General features: G+C 44.1%; 4 protein-coding genes across 8 annotated transcripts in view; 3 read left to right on the forward strand and 1 right to left on the reverse strand.

Annotated features, from left to right (window-relative positions):
- Positions 1–11,661, reverse strand: part of ANKRD27 (ankyrin repeat domain 27) — a 54,690-nt gene extending 43,029 nt beyond the window's left edge. Inside the window, exon 1 of one of the 3 annotated variants that reach the window (XM_051806005.1) lies at positions 11,529–11,661. The gene's annotated coding sequence lies outside the window, so the exon portion shown is untranslated. Of the gene's footprint in view, positions 1–569; positions 690–1,216; positions 1,300–11,528 lie in introns of those variants that run through there. The other 2 variants (XM_051806006.1, XM_051806007.1) reach the window with 2 other exon arrangements.
- On the forward strand, positions 1,672–5,692 carry RGS9BP (regulator of G protein signaling 9 binding protein). Its single transcript, XM_051806021.1, has one exon. The coding sequence runs from the start codon at positions 1,805–1,807 to the stop codon at positions 2,516–2,518; it is 714 nt and encodes a 237-aa protein (XP_051661981.1). The 5' UTR covers positions 1,672–1,804; the 3' UTR covers positions 2,519–5,692.
- NUDT19 (nudix hydrolase 19) lies at positions 11,608–16,567 on the forward strand. Its single transcript, XM_051806019.1, has 3 exons — positions 11,608–12,364; positions 14,174–14,381; positions 15,397–16,567. The coding sequence occupies exons 1-3, from the start codon at positions 11,690–11,692 to the stop codon at positions 15,621–15,623; spliced, it is 1,110 nt and encodes a 369-aa protein (XP_051661979.1). The 5' UTR covers positions 11,608–11,689; the 3' UTR covers positions 15,624–16,567.
- A 133-nt stretch (positions 16,568–16,700) lies between these two features.
- TDRD12 (tudor domain containing 12) overlaps positions 16,701–27,213 on the forward strand; it is a 28,100-nt gene continuing 17,587 nt past the window's right edge. Inside the window, exons 1-11 of one of the 3 annotated variants that reach the window (XM_051806001.1) lie at positions 16,701–17,876; positions 18,102–18,196; positions 19,247–19,296; positions 20,782–20,940; positions 21,241–21,377; positions 22,770–22,889; positions 23,623–23,678; positions 25,086–25,171; positions 26,096–26,297; positions 26,790–26,866; positions 27,025–27,083. In XM_051806001.1, the coding sequence (XP_051661961.1) occupies positions 17,569–17,876; positions 18,102–18,196; positions 19,247–19,296; positions 20,782–20,940; positions 21,241–21,377; positions 22,770–22,889; positions 23,623–23,678; positions 25,086–25,171; positions 26,096–26,297; positions 26,790–26,866; positions 27,025–27,083 (1,349 nt within the window). In that variant the 5' untranslated portion in view covers positions 16,701–17,568. The remainder of the gene's footprint in view (positions 17,877–18,101; positions 18,197–19,246; positions 19,297–20,781; positions 20,941–21,240; positions 21,378–22,769; positions 22,890–23,622; positions 23,679–25,085; positions 25,172–26,095; positions 26,298–26,789; positions 26,867–27,024; positions 27,084–27,213) is intronic. The other 2 variants (XM_051806002.1, XM_051806003.1) reach the window with 2 other exon arrangements.

The following is a 27,213-nucleotide window of genomic DNA, read 5'->3' on the forward strand; positions in this document are numbered from 1 at the left end:
TAGTCAGCAGCAATTTGGCAATCTACAGAAGTTAAAAGGTGGTTTCTTCCACAGGTAACAACCTGCAGCAGAAGCTACACAGGGCTTGGAACTAGGGCCAAAATTAAAGCAGGACAAAATATTAAAAAAAAAAAAATAAAAAATAAAAAAGTCAGTGGAGCCCAAGCTGCCAAGATATAGAAGGAGGAACATAGTCTAGATGAGACTCTTCAGGTTGTGCTCGGCCACAGAAAGTCAGTCTGCCTGGACTCTGCTCCAAACATCCTAAATTATCTTGCTCATAACACACACACACTGCACTGCAAGGCTAGTGATAAGGGAAAAGATAAGGGAGAGGGTCAAGCTCCCCTCTTGTGGGAGTATGGCTTCACAGCTTTGTCAAGCTACTAAAGCATCAGAAAACCACTGTGCTACCCATAAACACTGAGGTATGTGTAGTAGCTTCTGTTATGACAAGCAAGCTCTCCAGAAGTCCGCTCCAGCAGGCGCATCGCATGCTAGAGACAACGCAGTTTAGTTCACCAAGTGGCACTCAACACCACCAACTCCATTCCTGCAGACGCACATACAGGCACGGCCTAGCGCCCACCGCCGCTCCCCGAGCTGCACCGCAGCGCTGCCAAGGGCAGCGGCCGGAGCATCACTTCTGCTGCCGAGAGCCGCTGCGTTTCCTGCGCTTTCTGATGCGCTTCACTCGAGCCAAGCGCGGGGCGTACACCGGCCCTTCCCGCCCCGCTCACAGGGGGCGGCTCCGCCCGCAGCCGGGCCCCGGAGCGCCCGCGGGACACGGGGGGCCCGGCGGGACCGACCTGCCCTGCACAGCGCACACAGCCGGGCTTGGGGCTTAACACGGCAGCGCCCGACCCCGCCGCGGGCGCGGGGGGCACTGACCAGGGAGACACGCGTGTGTCCTCCCGCACGGCCCGACCCCGCCGGCGCTCCGGGCAAAGGCCGGGCCGGCACCGCCCCGCCCGCCGCGGTGCCCAGGCCGGGGCCGAGCGGCTCCCGGAGCGCAGCACGGCGGGCCAGGAGCGCTCCGATGGTCCCACCCCGGCGGGCGGGTCCCCGGAGCGGATCCCGCAGCCCCGCGCTCGCTGCCGGGCAGCCCCGGGGCAGGAGCGCCGCTCGCACCGGCACCGCCGCCTCTCTCCGCCCCGGCCGCGCAGCCCCCGCCGCCCGCCTCCCCCCGCCGCCCCGCGCCCCGGCAGAGCCCTACCGGGGTCCAGGGCGGGCCCGGCGCGGCCGCACGAAGCCAATGGCCGGGCGGCGGCGGGAGGGAGCGAGCGAGGAGCCGGGAACGCCGCGGGATCGCTGCCTGCGGAGGCGGAGCCTGCGAGGGCTTATAGGGCCGGGCCGGGCGCTCCCCGCCATGTGACCGCGGGGCGCCCAGCTGGGGCTAGTTAAGTGGCGGCGGCGGGGACCGCCAGCTGCTCGGCTGTCGCTCCCCGGAGCTTTGGCCTCCGCTTTTTTCCAATTTTTATACATTTTTTTTTCTCCCGTCCCTCCCGTGCGCTTGGCACTTTTCAAAGAGCAGCGCCCCGCTCCAGCGCGGTGCGGGACGCGCGGCCCCGGGGGCGCTGCGGGGGCGATGCCGCCCGCCCGGCGGGGCTCCCCCCGGCCCGACCGCGCTCCCGCCGCCGCCACCGCCTGACCGGCCCGGGGAGAGGGCGCTGGATGCAGGAACGACCCGAAAGCACCGCTTGCCATGAGCGCTGGTAGCGCCCGGCTCGGGCAGCGCCCGCGGCCCGGCACAGGGTAGTCGGGCAGGCGGGCGGGCGGGGGCGGCTCCGGGCGCACCGCGACCATGGTGAAGGAGGAGTGCAAGGCGCTGCTGGACGCGCTCAACAAGGTGACCGCCTGCTACCGGCACATGGTGCTGACCATCGGCGGCACCTCGGACTCCCAGAACCTGCGGGAGGAGCTCAAGAAAACCCGGCAGAAAGCCCAGGAGCTGGCGGTGGCCAATAGGAACAAGCTGACCACGGTCCTGAAGGACAAAACCGTGAGTAAGGAAGATAAAGCCGAGTTCGAGAGGCTATGGGTGATTTTCTCCACGTGCCTAGAGATCCTGGAGATCGACATGAGGAGAGCCCTGGAGCTGGGCCACGAGTTCCCGCTAAACGTCCCCAAAAAGCACCTCATCCAGACGGGAATGAGCGGGGGAACCTCTGGCGTGGCCGCCAGAGCCATGAGCGTCCAGAACATGAAATACGAGGCCGAGCGCAACATAGACGTGATGGATTTGAAAGACCTCGAGAACGAAATCAACCAGGTAGGAGAGATGATGTACGAGATGGAAATGAAGGTCAATGTCCCCCAGTGGACAGTGGAGGCTAAGCAAGACCCGGGGGCTGAACTAAAATCCACCATCAGCGTGGGCGCTTCTTCTATTGGCATGATCTCTGTGGAGGAAAATAAATCCTTCTGCGATATCAGCAAGGTTCTAGCTGGGATTGTGTTCTCTGCTGTGCTCATTATCGCCATTGTCCTGGCAGTGTGTGTGGTTAAACTGTCTTAGGGCGGTGCGAGCTCTGACATGAGCGACCCCCTCCAGGTCTGCTTGGAGTGTTTCATGCCTCACCTTTTAATTTCAAAATGTGTCACTTGGATGAGGTGAGAATTTAAACGGAGCGCTTGAAAGAACAAGGCAGAACTTTTCACCTCTCAGTATCCTAAAATGCACGATTTGCTTCTTCATGCTTTTTGAAGAAAAGGGATGCAAATCAGCCTGCAGAGTAGGATATCTTCATTTGCTGGACTTGTAACAGTTAACTGAAGTATCAGGGTATTATCACTACTGGCTGTAACAGGGATTTGTCTGCTATTAATAGATCACTATTCTCAGAAGCCTGTATTTTTTGTTGTTTCACTAGGCTCTGGTGTTTGCTGCTGGTCACTGTTTACAGTATTGGAGAGTAACACAAACTTGGAGGTTAACACAGGTGTTTTGTCTGACCAAGTGGATAGAATACTTTTTTTTTTCCCCCATCAAATACACAAACTATTGTTTCAGTGGAAAAAAGGGGTAAGGATGAAAACCCCAATAAAAGAATGTGACCAACCTCTGTTCTTGATAAGTGAACGGTTGGGGAGAGGGGAGAAAACAGAACAAGCAATGTTTGTTGATTTAGACTGGATTGTACAGAACCCAGTTGCATGAATTGGCACAGCCCATGTGAATGACTAATCGCTTTCCAAATCCAGAGAGAAAAACGGGAGAGCTGCGTGTTCAGAAAAATACTAGCAAGCCTTGTGGTTCTCATTCACATTTACCACAATTTTATCTTTCCCTGCAGAAAGGCCAATTCTTGCCACTGGTTCGAATTTTTCTTTCTGTGGCAGCAGTTTGCACTTTACAATTAATTAGCTATGAAAACAGGAGAAATGAATGTACCCACAGCAGACACAGTAACATTTAAAAATAGATTTTAGCAAACAAAAATCAGATTCAGTTAAAGCAGACCTTTCCAACAGGATCCCCTCTCCTGTTGCGAGGCAGGGACTGATGCTGTATGGGTACTGTCACATTTCTGCAAGCTCCCAGATTCTTTGCAGAATGTGTCTCTTTGCTAAAAATGTGTCTCGGTTTCATATCTCATTCATGTCTGATTAATCATCTGGGAAACAGGAAGCCTCTAGGATCCATTTGATACACTGCAATTTTGGGAAGTAAATGCAACAGCATAAAACTTCCCAGCACTTCCCTATAAAATTGTAAATGTTTAAATGTAAAGTTGGGGGGACAGACACTAACTTTGTAGAGAAGCTTCATAATGGTTTGTAGAAGGACTATGTGTTAAGGTTATTTATTAGGTAACTTATGGAAGTATCTTCTATTACTGTGAACACACACTATCCGTTCAGGAATGCTTGGTACGTGCACTACAGTACCATAGGTGTATGAGGCACTCCACAGCCAAATATAAAGATCCCGTAATATTGGGGGTTTAATAAGTCATTCTTCATTGTTTATTATGGACATATTATCAAAATAATAATCAGACGTGCTTTGTGAAGTTACTAGACAACAGTCTTCATGCTTGTTAAATAAAACTGACAACACTCACATAAACACCTAATATTTCTGAGTTAAGAACGAAACATACTTTGAAAAACTGCAGCAGTTTATTCTTTAAAACTTACGAGAACTGGATTTGGGAGAAAAAAGTGTATTTGAATCTGGTCACTTGTAGGTGAGAAAAAAATAGTAAGCAGAGGCCTGAATTAAAAGCTATAGACTACCCTTACGTTGAAGGATAATGTGAATTCTGCACACTTATCCATTCTAACTCCATTCTCTTGGGAATTCACAGTGTTACAAGACAACTCCACATTCCTTTCTGTCGTGTTTCACTCATTCCATAGGATATGTTTTGTATGTTCATAGAGATCCCTGACAGCTTTCTAACAAAGTCAAGTCTGTATTGGTGCTACAGCTCCAGCCTGCCTAGACAAGGTGTAATTCCTGTGTGTTCATTTAAATGAGATGATCTCCTTCACAATCACAGTGAGTAAACATATTTAAGGAAAATGCAGCAAAAGCTGCAGGAGAATGTACAGATTTGGATTGCCACCACTAGTCACTAAGGATCTGGGGTATTTTCACTCTTTTACTTAGTTCACAGGAAGGTGGATAAGCAGTTGCACTCTATTCTGTGCTGCTTCAAAACTCCATGTACCTTGTGAAATCAGATCGTTTAACCACATGTTTTCAAAGCCTAAGTAATGCAAGTGTGGTTTCTGGTGGATAAATAAATGGTAACACTGACAGCATTCATTATCTTGTATCTCGGTATCTCCTACACACTTAACCATAGATAAACAGTTTATCCATGGTTAGTTGTGCAGAAGAATTTTTAAGAATAGGCAATGTCATCTTCTAAAGCAAGCCTCAGTGAGTTGATAAATTGGAAGTTTTCAGTCCATTGCATTTTTTCAATTTCAACTTTTTGCTACAGGACTCGAATTCATATAAGTGGCCTATAAATATATATCTTGCTTTATTATGAATAGGCACACAATTAGAACTTAAAGGACAGGCCTTGGAAAATGAATTTTCAAATCATAAGACAAAACACAGATGCAGATTTCTTCATCATTAGTGTGTTCCTAAAAATCTCTATCATATTTAGGCTATCTGAATAGAATTCTAAGAGAAAATTGGCACTGCTGACATCGATAATGTTCCTGCCACTCATCTCCTACACTTGATACAAATGTTCGTTCCATGTGACAGAGTTCTGGCACAACAGTGCACAAACTCAAAACAAATGAAACCACCATTGCCCAAAAGTACTGAGGCTTCTTTTAAATTAAGAAATAGAGATGTAGATTTGCAGTCTTAATTTTTTCCTCCTACCGGAATGCAACAGAAAGGAGACTGAAAATGCTATTTTGTAAGTGAAAAATGGGAATTGATACTTCAAAATACTCTATATTTAAACAGCATGATGAAAAAGCACATACTCTCATGCTGATCAGTGAGAATGTAATTGTAGTACAAAAGAAGATGGTTAGTCCTTAAGTTCAGTGTTGATCTACACACATTAAATTTGCTGTATACTGAAATCTTATTCCTGACTTGAATTCTACTGGTTTTGCCTGTGCATGGGTGGTATTTTCTACACTTTGAATAATGCAAACCTGTTACTGTCACTATTTATTTAAAAATAAAGTACCTCCTTATAACTTACTGGTTGGCTTGCAGCAGTAATTGAAACCAAACCAAACCGGTTGGACTGAGTCCAGAGGATCAGAGGGATCCCAAGATCAGAGGAATGGAGCAGCTCTGCTATGAGGAAAGCTGAGAGGATTGGGATTGTTCAGCCTGGAAAAGGGAAGGCTCCGGGGTGACCTAATTGTGGCTTTTCAGTGCCTGAAGGGAGCCTGCAAGGAAGATGGAGAGACACTATTGACAAAGGCCTGGAGTGAAAGGACAAGAGGGAATGGCTTCAAACTGACAGAGAGCAAGGTTAGACTGGATATTAGGAAGAAATTCTTCCCTGTGAGGGTGGTGGGGCCCTGGCACAGGTTGCCCAGAGAAGCTGTGGCTGCCCCATCCCTGGAAGTGTCCAAGGCCAGGTTGGATGGGGCTTAGAATCACAGAATCAACTGGGTTGGAAAGACCTCCGAGATCATCACGTCCAACCCTTGATCCAACACCACCGTGGTTACTAGACCATGGCTTGGAGCAACCTGGGATAGTGGAAGGTGTCCCTGCCCATGGCAGGGGGTAGAATGAGATCTTTAAGGTCCCTTCCAACCCAAACTGTTCTGTGTTTCTATGAAAACCTGGAATATTAGAACAGCTTGTCAGTAAGCTGTTAGAAACTAAAGTTCTTATTTCAGCCACAGTAATAAAACAGTCCTAAACCCTCTCATTAACAGTTTTCTTACCCTAAACACACCCTTCTCAAGCTCATAAAGTTGAATACAGTGATGTAGCTTGATTTATACTGCAAGGGAGTCAGCAGTGTGAAAAGTCAGGAAATCTCTGCCTTAGGAAACAGCTACAATAACATTCAGGCTAACAGATGACGCTGCCTTCAGCACTGCTTGCTCAGTGGTAAGTACAGAACCACTGGCTTGGACAACTGAAAACCAGGGAACATATTAGACCAGAACAACAGATTAAATTCTCCTGGTGTTAGGATCCAAATTGTCCCTTTCAGCCAGCAAAGCTGGCATTTACTTTAGCAAAAAATACACACAACCTAAGGAGCGTGAAATTTGATCCTGCGGTATTGATAGCAACAATGATCAACAGTTGTGTCACACTATCAGAACTGAGTCTGTTAAATGCAAAAACTTGTAATTTCGTTCCGGGATTTCCAGTCTATCACCATAAAAACTCTTTACATTGTTTTTCAGTTTACTAACCCAAGGAAGACAGAACCATAATTAAAGTGGTTCTCCTTATGTGGGAACCAATGTAACATCAAACTTCTGCACTATGAAAATCAAATTAGATTCACAATTCTTCACGTAAATATGACAGTATTTTTTACAGTAATGCAATTATTTAAAACTGGACTAAATGACTGATGTAATTATCTTTCGGATTAAAAATTAAACACGTGCTTATTGTTTATACTCCAAGAGGGCCGGTTATGGGCTTGCTTTTCCTTCTCTTGGAAGGTTTCTATTGTTTATGTCCACCTTCCAGAAATACCTTCTATTTAAGTGCTAATGGAACTCCTAGTCAACATATTTACCCTTCACAGATTTTCATTATGTAAAAAGTCATCCAGTAAGACCAGTGGATTACAGATCTCTAAGTGCTTTCTCTCAATACGATTATATAAGTCTTTTAATGCAGGAAGAGATCTGGACAAAATAGTCTACACGTGAGCAGCATTCACTATGGTAAATGTACAATAAAAGTGGGATTACAAAAGAATGTCTTTCACATAAAATTATCTGCATGTGTTTATGGAAAGACAAAACCAGGAAGGAGATGGATGTATGTAGTAAATATGTTAGCGAAGTTTGCTCTCTGTTAAATCCAACAGCACCCCAACGTTAAGCTACAGCTTCTCTATAAAAAGAGGGAGTATCTTACGTCCAGTGGGACAAAGAGTATAAAATATCCCTGAGTGGAACTGACCATCTATTCTTTGATTAACTCAGTACAGAGTAAGAATAAAATTGTTTTTATTTGATACACATTGATACCAATTTTACAAAAGACAAGCCTTTTTTTTTTCTCTCTCGGTTTCACACTACAAGGGACTTTTTTTCTGGAAAAAGGCAGTCCCACAAGGCTGGATTCCATCATCCATCCTGACAGCTTTCTGCTGGAATGCAGCTTCATTAGCTACCACTGATGGAACCTGTGGAAAGGTGAAAAGTCACATGGCATTTAACCAGCGTCAGGGCTCCTGAGGATCTCCTCAGCCAGCCAAGCACAAGGGGTTCATGCTGGAAGCAATGTGACTGAAAGCCACCTTGGCAAACACAAATTCCAGCACAGCACCTCCGAAATTCTGCCACCCACAGAGGCCAGTTAGCAAATGCAACTATGTTTATTGCTCCTTCCAGCAATTTGTCAGAATATCTACTATGGCTTTCCCAAAGTGACAGAAATTGACTTTTTGAGCCACCACAGGGTCAGGTGGGTTTGTTTGTTTGTTTGTTTTCTTTGTTTGAGTTGTATGTTTTATTTACATTGTATTGCCTGGCATTGTTTATCATGTACTTAATAATAACCATCTCCACCAAATCAAACAAACAAACAAATCCTCTCAAAGCTAGTTCTAATTCAACCGCACAGAAATGGAAGTCACAATCATAGTATAAATATGGTCTGTCATTTTGATAATTTTTCCACTGTGCTTTAAATTAACATTGGAGTCTACACTCACTCAGGTCTGTCTCTCACACACATGTTCAATGAACATACACAGTTGAACCCATTGATGTGTGACAGCACTAAGGAATTACGTAGCCAAAAATATGGCTTTAAAAATCATGGGGTTTTTTTGTAAGAACAGTAAACATCAGATCTTACAGCCATCTATAACTGTCTTAGGGAAAGAAAATTCAAATGCAATTTCTTTGTATGATCCAGAAGACTCTATACATAAATAGCATAAACGTTGGGGGGAAAAAACAAGAAAGGGGGCAATGAGAAAAGACAAAAGAAAATATTTAACTATTTATACTGTATAAAGTGACTGAGGACTACCAGAGACACCAAACATGATACTCCCTTAGCAACTTAATCTAATATGCTAATTGCAGGTGTAACTTGAGTTATAAATACACATTTGAATTCGGGGTCCTAGAGGGAGTGCTCCAAATCATTCCTCATATAAGGCATCACTACTCAGTCTGGCGAGAAATTATATGTGTGAAAACTATTCGTGTAATTAAAAGCTGCAGAATTAGAACCATAATTTCTGTTTCCATAAGACACGTAATCCATTGTGCGTCTGTTGCAAATAGAACATTTGCAGTTGTTAATACTATCTGTAACCTAGTTTTCTCATCTGCTTTATTTGTTGGAATATAATTTTGTATGAAGGTAGCTGTATTTTTTATTTTCTTTGTAGTCAGTCTTTATAATGGTAGTATAATCATAAACCTGCATTTCCTAGATTTGACATTTATTCACAATTTGTACAGAAGTAACTGGAGTAGGGAAGACTGTCTGCCTTAACTTGCACTTGGCCATCTTTGAGCCCAAAGGACTGCTTCAGATGCTGAGCACAGTCCTGAACAATGCAGTAAGCACAGCACTGCAGCTCTGCTGACAGCCCTGGTGTTCTCTCTGTGTCTGAGGTTGCAAACAGCAGCCTACGTGCAGCCACACATCCCACTTCCACTCCCCTGCACGAACACCTATGAAATCAGACTCGCTAGATTTAATACCAGTGGATACCAATAAAACCAGAGGAATGGGTCACCACATTCATCAGAAGGATGGAGCACCTCTCCTACAAGGAAAGGCTGAGAGAATTGGGATTGTTCAGCCTGGAGAAGAGAAGCTCTGGGGTGCCCTAATTGCAGCCTTCCAGTGCCTGAAGGGAGCCTGCAAGGAAGATGGAGAGACACTATTGACAAAGGCCTGGAGTGAAAGGACAAGAGGGAATGGCTTCAAATGGACCGAGAGCAAGGTTAGACTGGATATTAGGAAGAAATTCTCAGCTGTGAGGGTGGGGAGGCCCTGGCACAGGTTGCCCAGAGAAGCTGTGGCTGCCCCATCCCTGCAAGTGTCCAAGGCCAGGTTGGAAGGGGCTTGGAGCAACCTGGGCTAGTGGAAGGTGTCCCTGTCCAGGGCAAGGGGGTGGAATGAGATGGTCTTTACGGTCCCTTCCAACCCAAACCATTCTATGATTCTATGACTTGTGTGCCAGGATATTCCTGCTTTGCGTACTAGAACTTGTGAGACCTTAGACTGTCCTAGATAAGGAAAAAAAAATCACAAAAAACCCATTCCACTTAGAAACTTAACATTGCTATTCTCTAGTACCAGATTTTCCTAGATATATTCCAGGGCTATCAGATATTGCATTTTTGCCATAGTAAGACAGTTTTGTGTATGTTCTGGTATTACAGCTGATTTGAAAGTGACACTGTTCATTATTGGTACATGACTACTTCCTACTTAAAATGCCTTTACGCTGAAATGATCAGACTTAATGGACCCTAAATCTTTTTGATCAGCCATCAAGCTCAGTGGACGTTAAATCTTGAAAACCCTCAGTAGTTTATTAGTATTTCTCTAGTAAAGCAGCTTTTAGGCAAAGCACATCCCTAACAAGATGTATACTTAACACAGTAAAATAGTTAACTACACTAAGAGTGAAAAAGGCAAACAAATACAAGGAGAACATCGTGATTTTAGGTTCAAAATACCCTCTAGTAGGAAACAGGCACACTAGTGGGCCTTGTGATTCCATTGCTAAGACGGTAATCACAGATGAGCAATAAGGATTAAGTTAGTATGAAAAAGGGACACACAAGTTACAAGATGTCATTGGTTTTGTCTGTATATTCGGTGATGAACACAGGAAGGAGAGGGAGGGCAGGCTTGTATATTGTTGGGCCACATGTTTTAGCAACATCAGCAGACTGGCAGCAGGGTGAACTTATGGCCCAGCTGTGTCTGGGTACACCTCGAGTTCAATTTTGGGTTTGTCAACTGACATATTCCAGCATCCCACTGATTCAGTTGCTTCTAAACATCCTTTCAGTTCCAGTGACACACATCTCACAGGCATCAAGTACATGCTCACATACAAAATCAAATGGAGAAGTTGTCAGAAGCATGTACAGGTATGTGGGTATTTGCCAAACACAACCTGGCAAGAGAAGGATTATGGACAGGAGGAGGATTCTCCATGTTACATGCAAACAGCATTCTTACATTTCTCAACCTGTGTCATCAGCTTTCTTCTGCTTAAACTCCTTACAAATTAAGAAAAAATGTTAAATTAACAAAAATAAAATATTTCCTAAAGGTTCAAAAGACCTTTTCCTGGCTTTGCTATCTTGCGTGAATAAATGTTTTTTTTTCAGGTAACAAGGTACTTAAAAACCTCAAAACAGAAGACCTCTGTATAATCATTAACTAAAACTCTACACACTCCTCCCCCTTGAAGCCTACTAGAACACATTCAAACAACTTAGCGCATGCTACGTTTAATTACAGACCTAAAATGACTTTTGTTATCAGCATGGCTTGCTATGGAATTGAGATAAGGAGATTTCTGCGAGGCCAGCTGGCGGGTCAGCAGCGGTATTACGATTACAAATCCGAGTCCTTGGTTTCTGACCCGGGGCTGACTCCTGGGGCTGCAACTACAGCCCCTCCAGCGGTACTCGGGAAGGCTCTGGGCTCCGAGGAAGCTCAGCATTTACACGTCGTCGCGCTGTAAATACACTCAGGGAGCGGGAGATACCCCAAGCCGTATTTCCCAAGCGAACCGAAAGCCATCGATACCGCCTCGTTCCTCTCGGCCGTTCTGCCTTAAACCCCCTGCGTTTCCTTAAGCTTTCGCCCTCGGAGGACACACGCTACTTACCGGCTTAGGGCTGGTGCGGGCAGAGGCATCCCGGCCGCCGGCCCGCCTCCTCCATCCCTCCCTCCGCGCGGTCCCGCCCCGCTCCCGCGGCTGCAGTGGCTCCTCCGGGAGCGCAGGCGGCGGTGCCGCCCGGCCGCCCCCGCGCCCTCGGCCCGGCCGAGATGAACCCGCGGCTGCGGCACTGGCGGGAGGCGGCCACGCTGCTGCTGGCGGCGGGCTCGCCGGGCCGCCCGCCGCGCTGCCCGCTCGGCCCCTTCGACTACGAGCTGCTGCTGCTGCGGCGGAGCTCCCGCAGCGGCTTCATGCCCGGCGCCCACGTGTTCCCGGGCGGGCTGGTGGAGGCGGCGGATTTCTCGGCCGAGTGGCTGGCGGTGCTGCCCGCCGCGCCGCGCTGCGGGATGGGCGCCGTGAAGCCGCCGCCGCCCGGCGGGGTCCGCGCCCCGCTGTTCGCCACCGACCGGGAGCGCCTGGGCTCGCCGCTGCCGGGGGAAGTCGCCTTCCGCATCTGCGCTCTCCGGGAGACCTTCGAGGAGGCGGGGATCCTGCTGCTGGTGCCGGGCCGCGGGCCGGCCCCGCCGCTGCCCGCCGAGCGCCTGCCGCCCGCCGCCGAGCTCGGGCGGTGGCGGCGCCGGGTGCAGGAGGACCCGTCCTGCTTCCTGCAGCTGTGCCGGCACCTGGGCTGCGCCCCCAACATCTGGGCGCTGCACGAGTGGAGCAACTGGCTGACGCCCGTGGGCCGCGGCGGCCGCCGCTATGACACGGCCTTCTACCTGTGCTGCCTGGAGGAGCGGCCGCCCCACGCCTCGCAGGACGACCAGGAGGTGACGGCCGTGCTGGTAAGAGGGTCCCCCGCGCCGCGGGGATGGGGATGCCTGGGATGCTTGCACGGTCCGGATGCCCGGGATGCCGCACGGACCCGCCGGGCGGTGGTTCCGATGGGCACGGGCGCTCCTGCCCCCAGAATCACTGAGTCAGTTAAGGCTGGAAAAGATCTCTGAGATCGAGTCCAACCTTTGACCGAACGCCGCCGTGTCAGCTAGATCTTGGCACTAAGTGCTACATCTGATCTTCCTGAACACCTCCAGGGACGGCGACTCCGCTGCTCCCTGGGCAGCTCATTCCAATGTTTAATCACCCTTTCTGTGAAGAAATTTTTCCTAATGGCCACTCCAAACTTCCCCTGCTGCAGCTTAAGACTCTTGTCCTATTGCTTCCAGTTCCCTGGGAGCAGAGCCCGCCCCCCACCTGGCTCCGCTCCCCCCTTCTGTCAGGGAGTTGCGGAGATCGAGGAGGTCCCCCCGAGCCTCCTTTTCTCCAGGCTGAGCCCCCCCAGCTCCCTCAGGGCTCCTCACATGGATCGAACAGTCCATCAAAGCCATCCTGATAACGCGCCCTTAAGACGTGAGGAAAGGGAAGGGAGGGGACCCTCTCCCCTGCACCCCTGGAGCTGCCACTGCCCCCTCACCAGAGGTGCAGCTGGAGCAGCTGCTGGGAGAGGGTGTTCTGTGAAGGTCGTTTTACCTGACGTGTTATGGCACAGGATCCGTGTCCTGTCACATCACTTTCACCTTGAATTACCGTCTCTTTCAAAGGCAGATGACCAGTATCACTTTTTACACGTTCATTCGTGCAGAGCAGGGAAGGGTTCTCATATGCCCTTAACACAGTATGCTGGGAGAGATCCATGTGAGATGTACAGGTGTACTCCAGGGCTGCAAAAGATGCTAGTAATTTTAGTTTTCTAGAGTTAGTTGGAATATTTTAAGTAACATACAAACTTGCTGAAATAGTCTATTAAAAATTTTGAAGCTTTAGGGTTTTTTACCTTTTTTTTTTTAGTTAAGTGAGCAAAAGTAACGAACTTTACAAAGAAACTTCTTTTATGGTCAGTTACATTGGGGTCCTTAAGTTTTTCTAGAATTCTGAAAAGTTCAATAGCAAGTTAGAAGTAGATGAGAAACCAGACAGTTCTGTAAAAGCTTACCTAACAATTTTGGTATCGCTGATGCTGCAATACATAATTTTTTAACAGATTTTCTACAGAAATTCAAAAGTACCTGAGATCTCATCTTCAAAAGAGTTCATGTTTGTTATAATTTTGCTAATAACAGCATAAATGCACTGCAAATGCTTATGCACACATTTATATTACCAAATTCACCCTGTGAGACGAAATCAAGATCACCAATAGTTTAAACATGCAGAATAAGCTTGAATAGCTGGATGTCCACGCTCTGAAAACAATGCATGTAAGAAGCAGATGTTTACAGGTACTTTTAAATCTCAAAGCATCAGTAGCAGCCTCTGGTGGCGCTGAGTTTAATGTTTTCTGTTGGTTTCAGTAGACTTTTAGTCAGTTCCCTAAAACAAATGTTGGTTTCTAAACCTGGCATGTCTAGGTGTAAAAAATCCCCTTATTTTTATTGGAAAGAAAGGAGTAACTTTTATAGATGGCTTACATTTTTCAATTTGCAAAATTTCTTTGTTGTTATTTTGGTATAGTTTATACACGGGGTTTTTTTGTGTTCAGAAGATGTTGCAAGCTCTTTTTCTGTAAAGGCTTCCTTGCTAATGATTTTTCAGGTTACTCAGACTTTCTATCTGCTGATGAAACTACTGTTTCAAGGCTTGTTTTCATCTTACAGTGGTCATCACCTCCAGAAGCCATTGAACGCTTTAAGTCTCAAGAAATATGGTTTCCTCCGCCGCAGTTCTATGAATTTTGTAGGCTCTGCAACTTCTCTTCCCTCAGTGAGTTACACAAGTTCAGCTCTGAGCGAGCTCTGGAGGGCTGTGAGCACTGGATGCCGGTGATGCTGACTGCTTCTGATGGCTCCATCCATCTGCTGCCAGGTAAGGGAACACCTGGAGGTTCTCTTAAATATACAGCATCTCAAGCCACATGACATGAACCATCTGTAAGGAAAACACTCTTTTAAGTTGCGTTTGTACCGTGTGGTTCCTTGTTTGCTCCAGTTCTGACAGTGGCTGCTGTCAGAGACGAGCCAGGGGGTCACAGACAGCACACTTGTTCCTTACTTATAATGTCATCGTCTCACCATTGTCATAATGTTTATTTATGAAGAAACTCAAGCATTTTGGCTTTTTTTTAATCTGAAGGATGTATTTAGAACTCTTCCTGTTTAGTCCTTTTCAGTGGGAATTCTCATTTACTTCAGTTATCCGTTTGTCTTTGTAAGGACAAGGGACTCGAGCACAGCTGCGTTATCAGTCCTCACAACTGCAGTGACAGGGCACTGCACTAAAACAAGACATTAAGTCGCCTTCCTCCTGCCCTCTCTCCTACTTAAGTCTCTCTCATTTCATAATCATGTACAAGCAGCGTTAAGAAAAGCTGCACGTACTTTTTATTATTTTCTGCTTTTTCTGATTGCTTTTCATTAGGCTTTCTCACAATAGACCTCTAGGATTTCCGTATTTGGGGTCTATTAGGAGTCTTGCACAAAAGTAGTTTGCCTTGATATGGCAAACACTGTTTTCATCAACGAAACAAAGCTTCTGTTCTTAGTACACTTGAAAAAGCATTTGTCCTGTTCTCCACCTGTTATATAAACTCCTATCTCCCCAGGCTGCAATTATAGGATATTAAAACTATCAGGAGCTCTGGAACATTTAAGTCAACACCTCAAATGTGCACTGCAGTTTCACTGATAGATGCATCTGGAAATTTATGGCTCTATTTTTAAATCCGAAGATGTTTAGAGGCAATTTACTTTTGCATTGCAAAATACATTTCCAGTGAGTTTCATGTCCTGATAAATATTAAAAATTGCCAGTGTCACTCAGTGAAAAAGCTGAAAAATAAAGTTGGCCATCTATAACTAAAACTTTTTTTTTCCACCCCCAGGAGATGAGTTATATCCAGAAGATCCAGATTATACAGGAGAAAAAAAAACAATTATGTCAACAGATAAGAAGATTGAAGAGCTCATGAAAGAGGGCAGTATATTTCACAGGATAGTAATAAAAGCCATCCACAATTATGCTGTCTATGTTAATATTCAAGCAAAATATAAGCATATCAATCCACTGATGATAAACTGTGATAGTTCAGATTACAACAGCAAATTGTAGTGTGTGTTTGGTTTAAATCTTGAACAATACATATTCAGTGTGGGTTTGGTGCTTTCTGACTGTTGCCAAGTAGTCAGGAAAACATTTCTCTGTCCTGCCAAAGCATTTTGTCTGTGTGTGTGTTTGTGTTGTCTGATTTATGTGTACCTAATTCTCTGAGTCTTTGAAACAGTTGTGCCACTGATAAGTCACAAAGGTCCTTTTCTCACTGAAAATTTTAAGTATATATTTTGTTCAGAACAAGCATGTTTTGAGTTGAAGAATTCTTTTACTATGCTTCCCAAGGTTACCTATTAGATAAGTGCAATGTGTGTCTACAAATGAATGAAATCTCTCATTTCATATTTGTTGACATCTCCCAGTCTAGTCTCTCTTTCATTTTTGGGAAAAGCAGTGTGTGTATGTATATATAGAGAGATTTATTAGCTAAAATATAATTTTTAAAAGAATATTATAAAGTCCATTTTTATATTTGATACACCTAAATTCTTTTTACTAGTGGTAATTATACAAAACTTTACAATTTCCAAAGGTAGAGATAATTTAAACAAAGTCCTCTATCAGATCAAGTGCATTATTTTTATTGTTATATTTTTTTATCTTCAAGTTGCTAGCAATTTAAAAAAATAGAAAAAATTAATTTTTTAGCTCCAAAAAGATACCCACAACTTAAGGGAATAATGTTCCTCCTTGGAAACACTCACTTCCATATTCCAGCATCCCACATTTTGCTTCTTAACTACTTTACTAAATATATTTGAGATTTAAGAACTTCAGAGGAAAGACTGCTGCTTAATGTTTTGGTTCAGATTTTTGATTTGTTGGATTTATCTTTTTTTTCATGCAATAAGTGGAGTCAGTGGAGCAGTGATGCAAATTCTTTATCTGGAAGAAGAACGAGTGATGACTTGAGATTAGTCAATAAAGTTGTTCAGAAAGCTTTGTTCCAGCTTTTTGTTCTGTGTTTCAATTAAAACTTGCTGCAACATCTTCATTAAATCGGTTTGTAGTATTCATTTGGATTGGGAAAAAAAGTGTGTCTTCTGTCTCAGAACATGCCCAGATTGTTGTTCATTTTGCAGACCTCGTTGAGGTTTGTGAACCTCTGCTGAAGACGGACCATGGGAAGCAGAACACTGTGTATAATGTATATTATGCAGTACAATATCTCCCTCCAAATATTCTGGCCAGGTGGGATATTCCCTGTTCTCCAGTCACTGCCATGACTGTTCGAATACAGTGGGGAGGGAGTGCTTTGGGACCCAGGCTTGCCATTTCCCTCGGAATCCTGGGATGCATCTCATCATGTTCCAAGGACTTGTCTATGTTCAGGTTTCTCAGATGGTTTTGAACTTGGTCTTCTCCGACTAGGGAAGGTACTTTTTTCAGCCCCCCTGAGGTTCTGGGACTTGAGAGATGTGGGAAGAGTGACTGCCACAGAAACTGAGGGGAAAAAAAATTGTCAAATGTCTAAGAAACCCCGTGAGCCTTTTCCATGTGGGTTACCACTGGATCTCCTGTCTGATGGATTGGGGGTGGAGGGTGTACATTTGCTTAAGTCCTCCTTTTGTAATCAACACACCTCTAGGAGCTATTACTATTATTATTCACATCCCTTGCCACATTCAGCTCCAGCTGTGCCTTAGCTCTCCTGATCCCATTCCTAAACACCCAAGCACCGTCCCTATATTCTCCCTTATGGATACATATTCCTGCTTCCAGTGTTACAGCTGGTCTTTTTTTTCTTTTCTTTTTTTCCTGTTGTCCCTGCATTAGTTAAAAGAACTACCAGCATTTTCAAAGAATTACCATTATCTCACAAGTGTCTCTGCTACAAAGGAGACTTTGAGTCTCAAATAATTCCCAAACTCCAAAAATTTATTAATTTCCCACAGGTTCCAGTAGAACTTTCTTTTTCAAGTTGTTTGCCACAACGAAGGCTTTTATGCGTTATCAAAAGGATTTCGTTTTCCAATTTGTATACATCGAAAAGCCGAAAGCTGGACCTCCACCTGCTCCGTGGGGTGGAGCTGCGAGCGTTCCTGCAGCATCTCCAGTGCGTCCTGTCTCACTCCCGCCAAGTGCCATCTTCCCCTCCAAAGCCTTTAAGGAGCCGGGAATGCGCCATTTGGGAGCTCAGAGCCCGCCCTCGCGCGGGGGTGGCTCTGGAGGCGGGAGGCTCCGGAGGGAAGAGGTTTCTGGAAGGTTCCTATGGAAGGTTCCCTTCGGAGCGGCGGGAGCGCCGGCGGGGCGGTGCGTGCGAGCCTGGGCACGGGGGGGAGCGGGATCGTTCTCGGGGAAAACCACGGAACTGGGGCAGGATAGGGTGGACAGGGGGGGTCGGGGCGGGGGGAGAGGGAATAAAGAGGAAAAGCTCGGGGTTTAGCAGTCACATGTTCCCCTCTCCTCGTGTTTGTGCCTCCCGGTGAGCGGTGTTCAGACGGAGCAGAGGGGTAGCGGGTGGTTTGGGTTTTCCAGGAGGGTTTGCGAGGACCGGGATTGCCGGAGAGGCTCCTTCTGCCTCTCGGGGGGTGGTGTCACGGCAGCGGGTTGGGACGAGGCATTTTTAGAGGGTAACTGCTGTCCGCGGTGGGTGGGGGGTTTGAGTAAACAGTTGTGTTCTTGCTCAGTTCTTACCAAAGCGGGAATGTTACTGGGAGCGTGTTGGGAGCGCTCGCCTTTTCTGTGTGTGTGCTTCGTCCCCGCTGCTTTGTTGGGGCGTTTTCTGTGCTTGCACTAATCCACCTGTGACATTAGCTGAGGTTATTTATGCCCCTCGCATGTTATTGCTGAAAAAAAAAAAAAGGCGTCTATTTTAAATGTCTTAGGTCAGCACAGTGTATCTCACTGTCGGAGTGTGTGATAGCGCAGTGCTGAGACACCTCTGTGTGACTCAGGAGCTTGCCTTGTGTCGAACGACCTTAGGTAAAGCCTCCCAAAGAGTTTAGGCTGTTCCATTGTCATGTTAAACTGGGAATAATTAGTGCTCAGTCTTAGCAGAGCTTGTTGCTCGCTGTGACCGCAGGGCAGCTGTGTGGCTGCTTGCTTAGTGTGACTTGTTCAGCAATAGCTTTGGAAGTGGAAGGCCGATGTCTTGATCTTCCTTCTTGAAACATTTTATTAGGTACTTATTTCCAGGGGGAATTAGGTCGTAAGGTAGACACTGCGGGGATGATACCACGGAATGCTGGTTTGTGTCAAAATGAAACGCAAGTTACTTCAGTCTGCAGGTAGTTTAATTATTCCATTGTAATCCCTAGGTTTGGGACTCCTCTTTTGTGTTAGGGTGTGGGTTGTTTTTTTTTCTTTAAACACGTAAATATTTCCCTCTGGTGTCCATTTGGTCATGTAGGTAGCTTGTAGCAGCCCTTGTCTGCAATCAGCCTATGTCTGTTGGGCTTTGAATGGAAGAGATGGCAAATCTTAATTGTACTTTAGCATAGCACCTCATTAAGAAGGCTGGTTGAACCCTTTGAAATATGTTAACAGGTTGCCTAGATTAATACTCCTGACATAGGTAGTAAAAATCCATAGATGCTTTTAGGTGTCTGCTCTTTAGATACACTTCAAAACAAATGTTGGCTCTAAAAATTGTTAATCGAATGTTTGCCGTTCTTTTACAGAAGTGATGAATGTGCCACACGGGACAAACGTGGATGTTGTGGTATTAAAGGTATGTTGGTGTTTTTAAAGCGTGGAGGACTGATGTTTATTTCCATGTGACTTTCTGGAGGTGAGATTTACAAACAAGGTGCTTGTGTATGTCCATTCACCAGTACTCCTTGTATGGGGTCAAATATGGGTTATAAACGTTTTGTCATTTCTTTTAGGTTTTGTTTTCCTCACAAAATAGCTGTGTGCATATCATTTACCACCATGCCATGATCTACCCTGTGCTTTTCATGATTTCTGAGCTTTGATCTCTCCCCCTAAACAGGGAGCTCAACATATCTCTGACAGTGCCTCCAAGTCTCCCCAAACACCTACGTTGTCTCTACACAGAAATTGTACTTCTCAAAACAGAGGATAAACAGCAGTAGGCATAATATATGGGGTTTCCCACACTGTTATTCTTCAGGCCTTGGTATTCCCAGCTGCAAGGTCACCTGAGCAAACTTACCATCCTCCTCACCATTCTTCCACTTTTTAACCTTTCTTTCCAAAATAAGGAATACAGCTAAAATCTAAGATAGTTGTGCAACACAGTCTTAAATAGTATGTACTGTAGTCTAGATTATACTGAATTTCACAGGAGGTTGTGGAAAACACAGAATACAGCCAGGACATCTGACCCCAGGGATATTTCCTGCCACAGGATGTCGTGCTCAGCAATAAAAGCTGCAGGGAAGGAGGAGGGAAGGGGGATGTCTGTGGTCATCAAATTTGCAAGTCCCAAGTCAGCACTGTGAGTGATGAAGCCCTGTTTTCCTGGAAATGGCCAAGCAACTGATTGCCCATGGGAAACAGTGAACACAGTCCTTATTTTGCTTTGCTTGTACGTGCAGCTCTTGCTTTGCCGTGTCAGCTGTTACTATATCAACCTGTGAGTTTTTCACTTTTATCCTCTTAATTGGCTGCTCATCCTGCCACAGGGATGGGAGGGAGGGAGCAGCTGTGTGGGGTTTAGTTGTCTGCTGAGATTAACCCACAACAACTGTGGACCCAGATCAGCTGGAACACTGGACTATGAGGGTTTACAAAGGCTGGGCAGGAAGCTGTCACCCCACTTTAAAGAAACTGGCCATCATGCAGACTCTGAGTACGAAAAAGTGCCCATTGGTGGGGTTTATCACATATTTTGAGGTTTTTATATGAACTCTTGAAGACTTCATAAGGAAGTAAAAAGCTTTGTCTTTGCACTTTGCCCAGTGTTTGGTTTAACCAGCTTTTAGAAAGTGCTACTCTCTTGCAGACTTCATGTGGCATTTGTTGCAGTGCTAAAGAAACTTGGAAGCTGAGAATTAATCTCATGAACTAACGGTGTGAAAGATGGTTTGCTTGGTAACATTCTGTATTCTCAGTATCAGTCACCATGATTTTGAAGGTGCCTCACAGTAGATGAAGTTTTGTTTGTACATTTGCTGCTCAGATGTTCTTAAAAAGCATCTTATCATTTTAGCAGGAGTTAATAGTACTTGTTCTCTACCCCTTGCCCCAGATTGAAGATCCAAGTTGCTTTTGGCTTGCTGTGAAAGAATGTGTACCAGGCCAAATCTATGAAGTGGCATACAACAACCTGAATGCTCAAATGACTGAGTTCTATGACAAACATAAAGATGTGAAGAAATTAAAACCAGAGGCGATAGAAGGCGACCAGGTAAAGTCATTGCTGTATCATGTACATAGAAATAGTCTGTTCTTTGCATTGGTTTGAGGTGAAGTGACAGATGCTTGCTTTTTTGGGGGGTTTGTATAGCTATGTAGAAAAGTAGATAATGGGATCTCTGTGGGTTTTGTGTTCTCATTCTCATCTGTAAGCTTCATAACTGCACACGCTGCAATGCTTGCATTTTACGAAGAAAATGTAGGGCTGTGTAATAAATGTTCTTGCCTCTGAAAGACCTTTGAGTGTAATTCAGGCCGTTTGCAGGAATCTGTTGTCTTCTTTCTTCCTCAGGTGTATGTGGTTTTCAGTGAGGAGCTCAAGTGCTGGTGCAGGGCAGTCTTTCAGTCAGCCCAGGGCCATGCGGTTCGTGACCAGCTCAGATGTTTCCTTGTGGATTATGCCAAATACAGTTTGGTTGAATCAGACAAGTATGTGTCAGAGTTTTTTATCCCTGTAAGATACTTGTTAGTTAATGGATACAGATGCTATTAACACTTACTCAGGTTCAGGGTGACAAGGCTTTGAATTGAGGTGTGGGTTGGGTCCACAGGAGCTGCTAGCCGGGTGATAGGCTCTTGCAAGTGTGGGTGCAAACAAGTCCTTATTTTGTGAACTTTTAAAGATGCTTTCCATCTTAGGCTTTGTTTTTTTTAAAGATTCAAAATAGAAATAATGTCAGTTTGTTATGGCTGAAATGTAAGACTGCTGGTTAATGCTATTTATATATTCTTTCCTCTCTTAGTAAGTGGGTCTATACTAAAAAAAAAATTTAAAGTTATGGTCAGTGAAAATCAGTTACAAACCATATATGGAAGCAGGGGTTCACTTTCTATAACAGCTTTTGACATCTGAACAGAAATCTGTGGGGTTTTTCCCACTGCAGTTTACTAATTGTTTACTAAGAGTTTCCACAGGTTCCAGGTTTTTGACAAAGCCATTAGGAAACCTTCTATTCCTAAAATCTCGAAAAATCTGTTCTAGAGAAACCTATTCCAGCTCTTAGTTTTAAAGTTTGTTTCTTTATTAAAACATGCAACTTAGAGTACAAGAAACTTAAACAAATTGGTTTTCGTAGTAGTCCACAGAATTAAAGCTTATATAAAATACTTAAAAATAATTCTTAAGTTAAATAGTGTTTTTAATTTGACTGTTGCTGTGTTGGGAAACAACATGACAATGCCCCAAGTTTAAAATACATTCAGTTAGAAATAAATGTGTGATTTACTGCTTTTTTCATAACACACTAAAAGATTAACAAAAGTGATAAATACATGCACCTTAAAAGCTTGCTGCATGCAATGTCTTGCTGATTATTAAAAATCTCCAACCAAACCGAGTGTAAAGGGTAAGATTAAATCCCTGGTGATACACTTGTAAAGAATAAATTCTTTTTTAGGAAAATGAGTACAAATGCAAATTTGTGTGTGTGTTAAATTTTCTTGTTAAGCATACCTGGTTTCTCGCACAGAATTAAAATCTGCAAACTGGAATATGCAGTGCCAGGTGGTGTATGTGGTAGTGGGAGGGTTAAAAAGGAAGATATTTATAAGATAAATATCAAGAAGACTTGAAACTGCAGTGACAAAGGATCAGAAAGATTCCAAGTACATAGGATGTGCGTTCCTATCCAGAGTAAATCCCTTCACCAGCCCTGATGGCACTTCTCTTAGGGAAGACAGGGGTTCCAGGGTGGGAGCCAGATTCCTGGAAGAACTGTGTTGTCAGGTACAGGGTAACAGGAGGATGTGTCTGAGACCAGTGACTTCTGGAGAACAAAATCTGCCCTGTAAAGTGAGGTAATTTCCCCTTCTGTTTTTCAGCATTCGAGTTCCAGTGGGAGTATTTTCAAAGCTCCCATACAGAGCAAAGAAGTGTAGCCTGTACTGCACGAAGCCAGTGACGTTGCATATTGACTTCTGTGAAAACACTGCCAAAATAGGGTAAGTAGGGTTTAATAAATACATTCTATTCATAGATTTTTAAGAAAAGGTTTCTAGGAGGAGTTTTTAGTGCAGAATTTTTTTGTGGGAAGGATTACATTTCAAGAAGAACACAGGAAATCAGACTTGGAAAACTCGCTCTCTACAACTCCCTGACAAGTGGAGCCAGGTGGGGGTCGGGCTCTGCTTTTGAGTAACAAGTGATAGGACAAGAGGAAATGGCCTCAGGTTGCACCAGTGAAGGTTTAGCTTGGGTTTAGGAAAAACTTCAGCACTGAAAGGATTGTTAAATGTTGGATGGGGCTGCCCAGGGCAGTGTCAAATTCACCATCCCTGGAGGGATTTCAAAGATGTGTAGATGTGGTACCTGAGGACATAAGTTAGTGCTGGACTTGGCAGTACTGAGTTAATGGTTGGACTCAATGATCTTGGTGTTTTTTACCAATCTAAATGATTCTATGATTCCATTATATTTTATGTTGGATGTAGGCCATCTTACCTGGACCAAGCAATATCCTGTAATTTTACTCAGTTCCTTTTATTGGTGAGCTGAAACAATATTACCAAGACTGAAGTAATGTTCTAAGTAGTAAGATTCTGCTTATGTGTAGTTGGTGCACTTTGTAAATTTGGCATGACTTAAAATAATTTCTTTACAAGCACAGAGTTCTTTCTGAAATGACCATTTTCATGTTTGATGATGTGGGACAACTTGTTGTGTTTATTTTCCTAGACCAGCCAGAAGATGGGATACTGCTGCTGTCCAGTATTTTCGAGACCTTCTCAAAGGTAAAAAATGCTTCTATTTCGGGGAAAAAAAAATGTTAGAGAAATATAGTACTTGTGTATAGACACAAGTTTATTACACTTATGTATACTTGATTATATTTAAGAATGTTGTATGTTAAACATAAAGAGAAAGGAGCTGCATAAGTTTTTTTGTATAGAGTAAGGCACAGATGTTTGTGGAACTGCATTTTGAGTACTGTGGGCTTCCAGGCTGCATAAATTTTGGTGGTTGACTAGATTGTATCTGGCCTTCTGGCAGGCTAAATAAGGGGGCATTCATGTAACGTTTGCTTTGGACATTGGAGCCTTTCTGTGTATTTGGTGTGAGTCCCTGAATCAGCATCACATGTGGTGGTTTGTACAGAGGTGGCAACACCTGGCTTAGGAGTTCACCCATTCCGTTGTTGTTTGGCAAGGATGTAAACACCAGCTCAGAAGAGGAATATCCTTGTAACAGTTGTTAACAAATAGATTGAGCTCCACATGTTGTTATCCAGTTTGTTCTTGTCCCTTCCCATGTTTGGTGTTCCAGTTGGCTGTCCTGTTTTTTTTCATATCAAGCCTTCCCTTCTGATATTCCCTTTTGGTCTTAGTAAAAAAGCAGCTGTTTCCTGGGGCTTTGTACTGGCTTACTTGCTTCTACCTGAAAAATTGCCTCCCTCCTTACTTACCAGTAGACCAAACTCCACACAGAAGGTATTTGGGAAGGAGGGGATGAGTTATGAAAGGAAGAAAAGGTCTTTAGGCTGATAATTTCACACACCGAGGCATAGCACTTCTTGCTATTTACTCCCCCCCCTTTACACACATCAAAGTATCACTGTGCAAAGTAAAGGTTAGTAGGGAGCAATAACAAAATAGATATTCCTAGACTGTCCCATAAGTAGTAATCCATACTTGTTTCAGTTGCTAGTCCATCATTAGTGTAGGTACAACTGCTTCAGGATTTGGGAATGGACTTTTATCGTCTGTGTTTGCTTGAATGAAATGCTTAACAAAGCTGTACAGATGTGCACAGACAGCTTCTTTCACAAAAAGTAAATGTCACTGTTGGAAAGCACACACTGGTGCTCCAGGTTGTCAGAGTCTAAAAGATCAACCAAGACTTTAGTGTAGAACTAAGAGCAGTTTGTCTCAGAGGTCATTAATCTGTTGCAGCTCTCAATCCTCATTCAAAGAGTAAGGGCAACTTCCTTTTTGGAACTTTTTTAAGTTTTTATTGTTAACTTTCTTGTTTATTTCACATAAAGCAAACATTATTAGGTTTGTTTTAGCTTCTCTGCAGGAATAAGTTACACATTGAGTTGTGATTTCTGGTTTTTATCTGTCTTGGACAGTACAAATAAAGATAGTTTGATTAAGGGTTTAATCTTTTTTTCTCATTCTTGTGTTCACTACTACATTTAGAGGCTACTGAGGTTAAAGCCAAGGTGCAGGCGCTAGAAGATAGTGTGTTTCAGGTCTTCCTTTTCGTGACTGTAAAAGGTGAAAAGGTAAGATACTTTTATATATTCAAACCTATTGATGCACTTTGCTATTAGTTTAAGACTGGAAAGCCGACTTGTGAGTTTTGCAATTTCTCTCAGATACAGTAGATGCTAAATCATCAACTTATTAGAGGTTTATTATAGTTCTGTTTGATGTAGACTTCTGGAGAAATTCCAAGAGGCAGAAATTGCATTTTCCTGTATGTGAACCATTTTTTGGAAGTTACTGACAAGTGAAATCCAACCAGTACTTCAAGTGGACAACTGTGTGAATTATTTGGTGCACGTCTTGTGATGTCACCTTTTTGTGGTATCATATTTGAAGATGTTTCAGTAGGGCAGCTGTGTAATATTCTAAAAATAACTGGAAGTTCATGCTTTTGTATACAACTGAGTCCTCAAGGATTTGGAAAAACAAACCCCAATCTAGTTCCACTTGCTAAAATGTGCAACTTGTGCCAGTTCTCTGCTGTAGCTACTGCCAGACTTAAGCAGCTGTATGGTAGATACAGGAAGTTGTAGCTTGATGTTACTTTATTTCTGCTAGATTTTGATGTGTGCTAAGTCCAAAAGAAATAAACCAGCTAGACTGAATTAGGGAATTCTTTTAGATTTGAAGGGCTCATAGAAAAAGTTAATTCAGTACAGAATTTTGGCCAGAAGCATGAAACTCACAATGAATTAACACCCATTGAAAAAACATACAGGAAGACAGGATTGACTTTCCTTTTCTGGAGTTAATATTCTTTAGAAAGTATTCACTGGTACTGCTTGTGTCTGGAGTTCTGTTTGTTTGGTTGGTTTGAGTTGTTTTATAATTTATAAAATCACTGCTGTTATTTAAAGCTTCAAATAAATTCTAATCAAGTATGTAGGGGTGTAGCTTATTGCTTGCTGACAGTGATCAGTAAAGAGTTTGTTGTTTTACAGATATGTGTTAATGATGATCTGGTCACAAAGTACTTTGCTCGTTATGAGGAACCTAAAGGGAATGCAGAGAGTCCTGCAGGTGATTCAGACATCAAAGCATCACTAAATGCTGAGTGGGTTCCAGTGGAGTTTGTGGGTCCTACATTTGTTCCTAGGCCAAAACTGCCGTTTGGGGAGAAGATATCACCACATCCTGAAACAGGTGGGAACTGTGTGTGGGGAAGCAATACAGCCATGAACCTTGTGCCTCAGTCTGAGTCCCTTTTTGTGCTGTATAGGCAAAGGGAGGCTGAGGTGATCACACAAGTGCTTGTTGATATGGTAGTAGCATTAGGTGTTGCTGATACTACTTGGGGCATTGATCAGTGATGCATTACTGGGTTGTTTGGAATTTGGAGGGATTTATTTGAGCAGAGTTACTTCTGAAAGGAATGTTTGCAATGACTTGTGTCATTGTGATTCATGCCTTTCTTTATAAAAGTATGGAACCTTCCATCCCCTCCCCTTCTTCACTCAGTTCACCTGTGTAGTTATCTTTACGTAAAGACAACTATTTGTTGTTGTTTTTGCCATTAGGAAATGATACAAGCAACTAAACAAGTCGGTGGCAACCCACTGTAAATAAAAATACTGGCTTTTTATGTGTTCAGATAATCAAAAATGTGCATCTGCATTTTTTACTCTACCTTTCTAGGTCTTACTGGTTTTAGTTCTGTTCTTGAAGAGACATCCCAAAGGTCAAGCAGAGTTGTAAATGAAAATACTGTGCCCGTAAGTATTACATTTTGTATTAAATAGTGAAATACAAACTAAATTAAACATACGTAGGTCGGATTAGAAGGACTGTAGTCATCCAGTACAACACGGATCTGTATTTTAAGTGTTGCTTTTGGACAGTATTTTAGTGTTAAAATGTGTTTCCTTGCTAGATGGGCAATGCAACTCCAGGTTTGCCTTTGAAGGAAAGTAAAGCACTTCAAACGGACAGGTATGGTGCAGCATGTTAAATATTTTAAGTGATTATGTAATCAGATAATTGGGAGCTGTAGTCTGTTTCCAGTTGCTGCTCTTAGGCAGCTAAAGGGCGGGGGTGTAAGGGAAGGTGCATACACATCTTG

Source organism: Manacus candei, unplaced genomic scaffold, assembly GCF_025592945.1.
Source record: "Manacus candei isolate 608988 ecotype Guabito, Panama unplaced genomic scaffold, ASM2559294v1 h1tg000065l, whole genome shotgun sequence".
Classification (NCBI taxonomy): Eukaryota; Metazoa; Chordata; class Aves; order Passeriformes; family Pipridae; genus Manacus; species Manacus candei.

Coding starts and splice junctions, on each gene's coding strand:
- RGS9BP (XM_051806021.1), top strand. CDS start 1,805: ATGGTGAAGGAGGAGTGCAAGGCGCTGCTGGACGCGCTCAACAAGGTG.
- NUDT19 (XM_051806019.1), top strand. CDS start 11,690: ATGAACCCGCGGCTGCGGCACTGGCGGGAGGCGGCCACGCTGCTGCTG. Junction 12,365..14,173: donor AGGAGGTGACGGCCGTGCTG/GTAAGAGGGTCC, acceptor TTCATCTTACAG/TGGTCATCACCTCCAGAAGC. Junction 14,382..15,396: donor CTCCATCCATCTGCTGCCAG/GTAAGGGAACAC, acceptor TTCCACCCCCAG/GAGATGAGTTATATCCAGAA.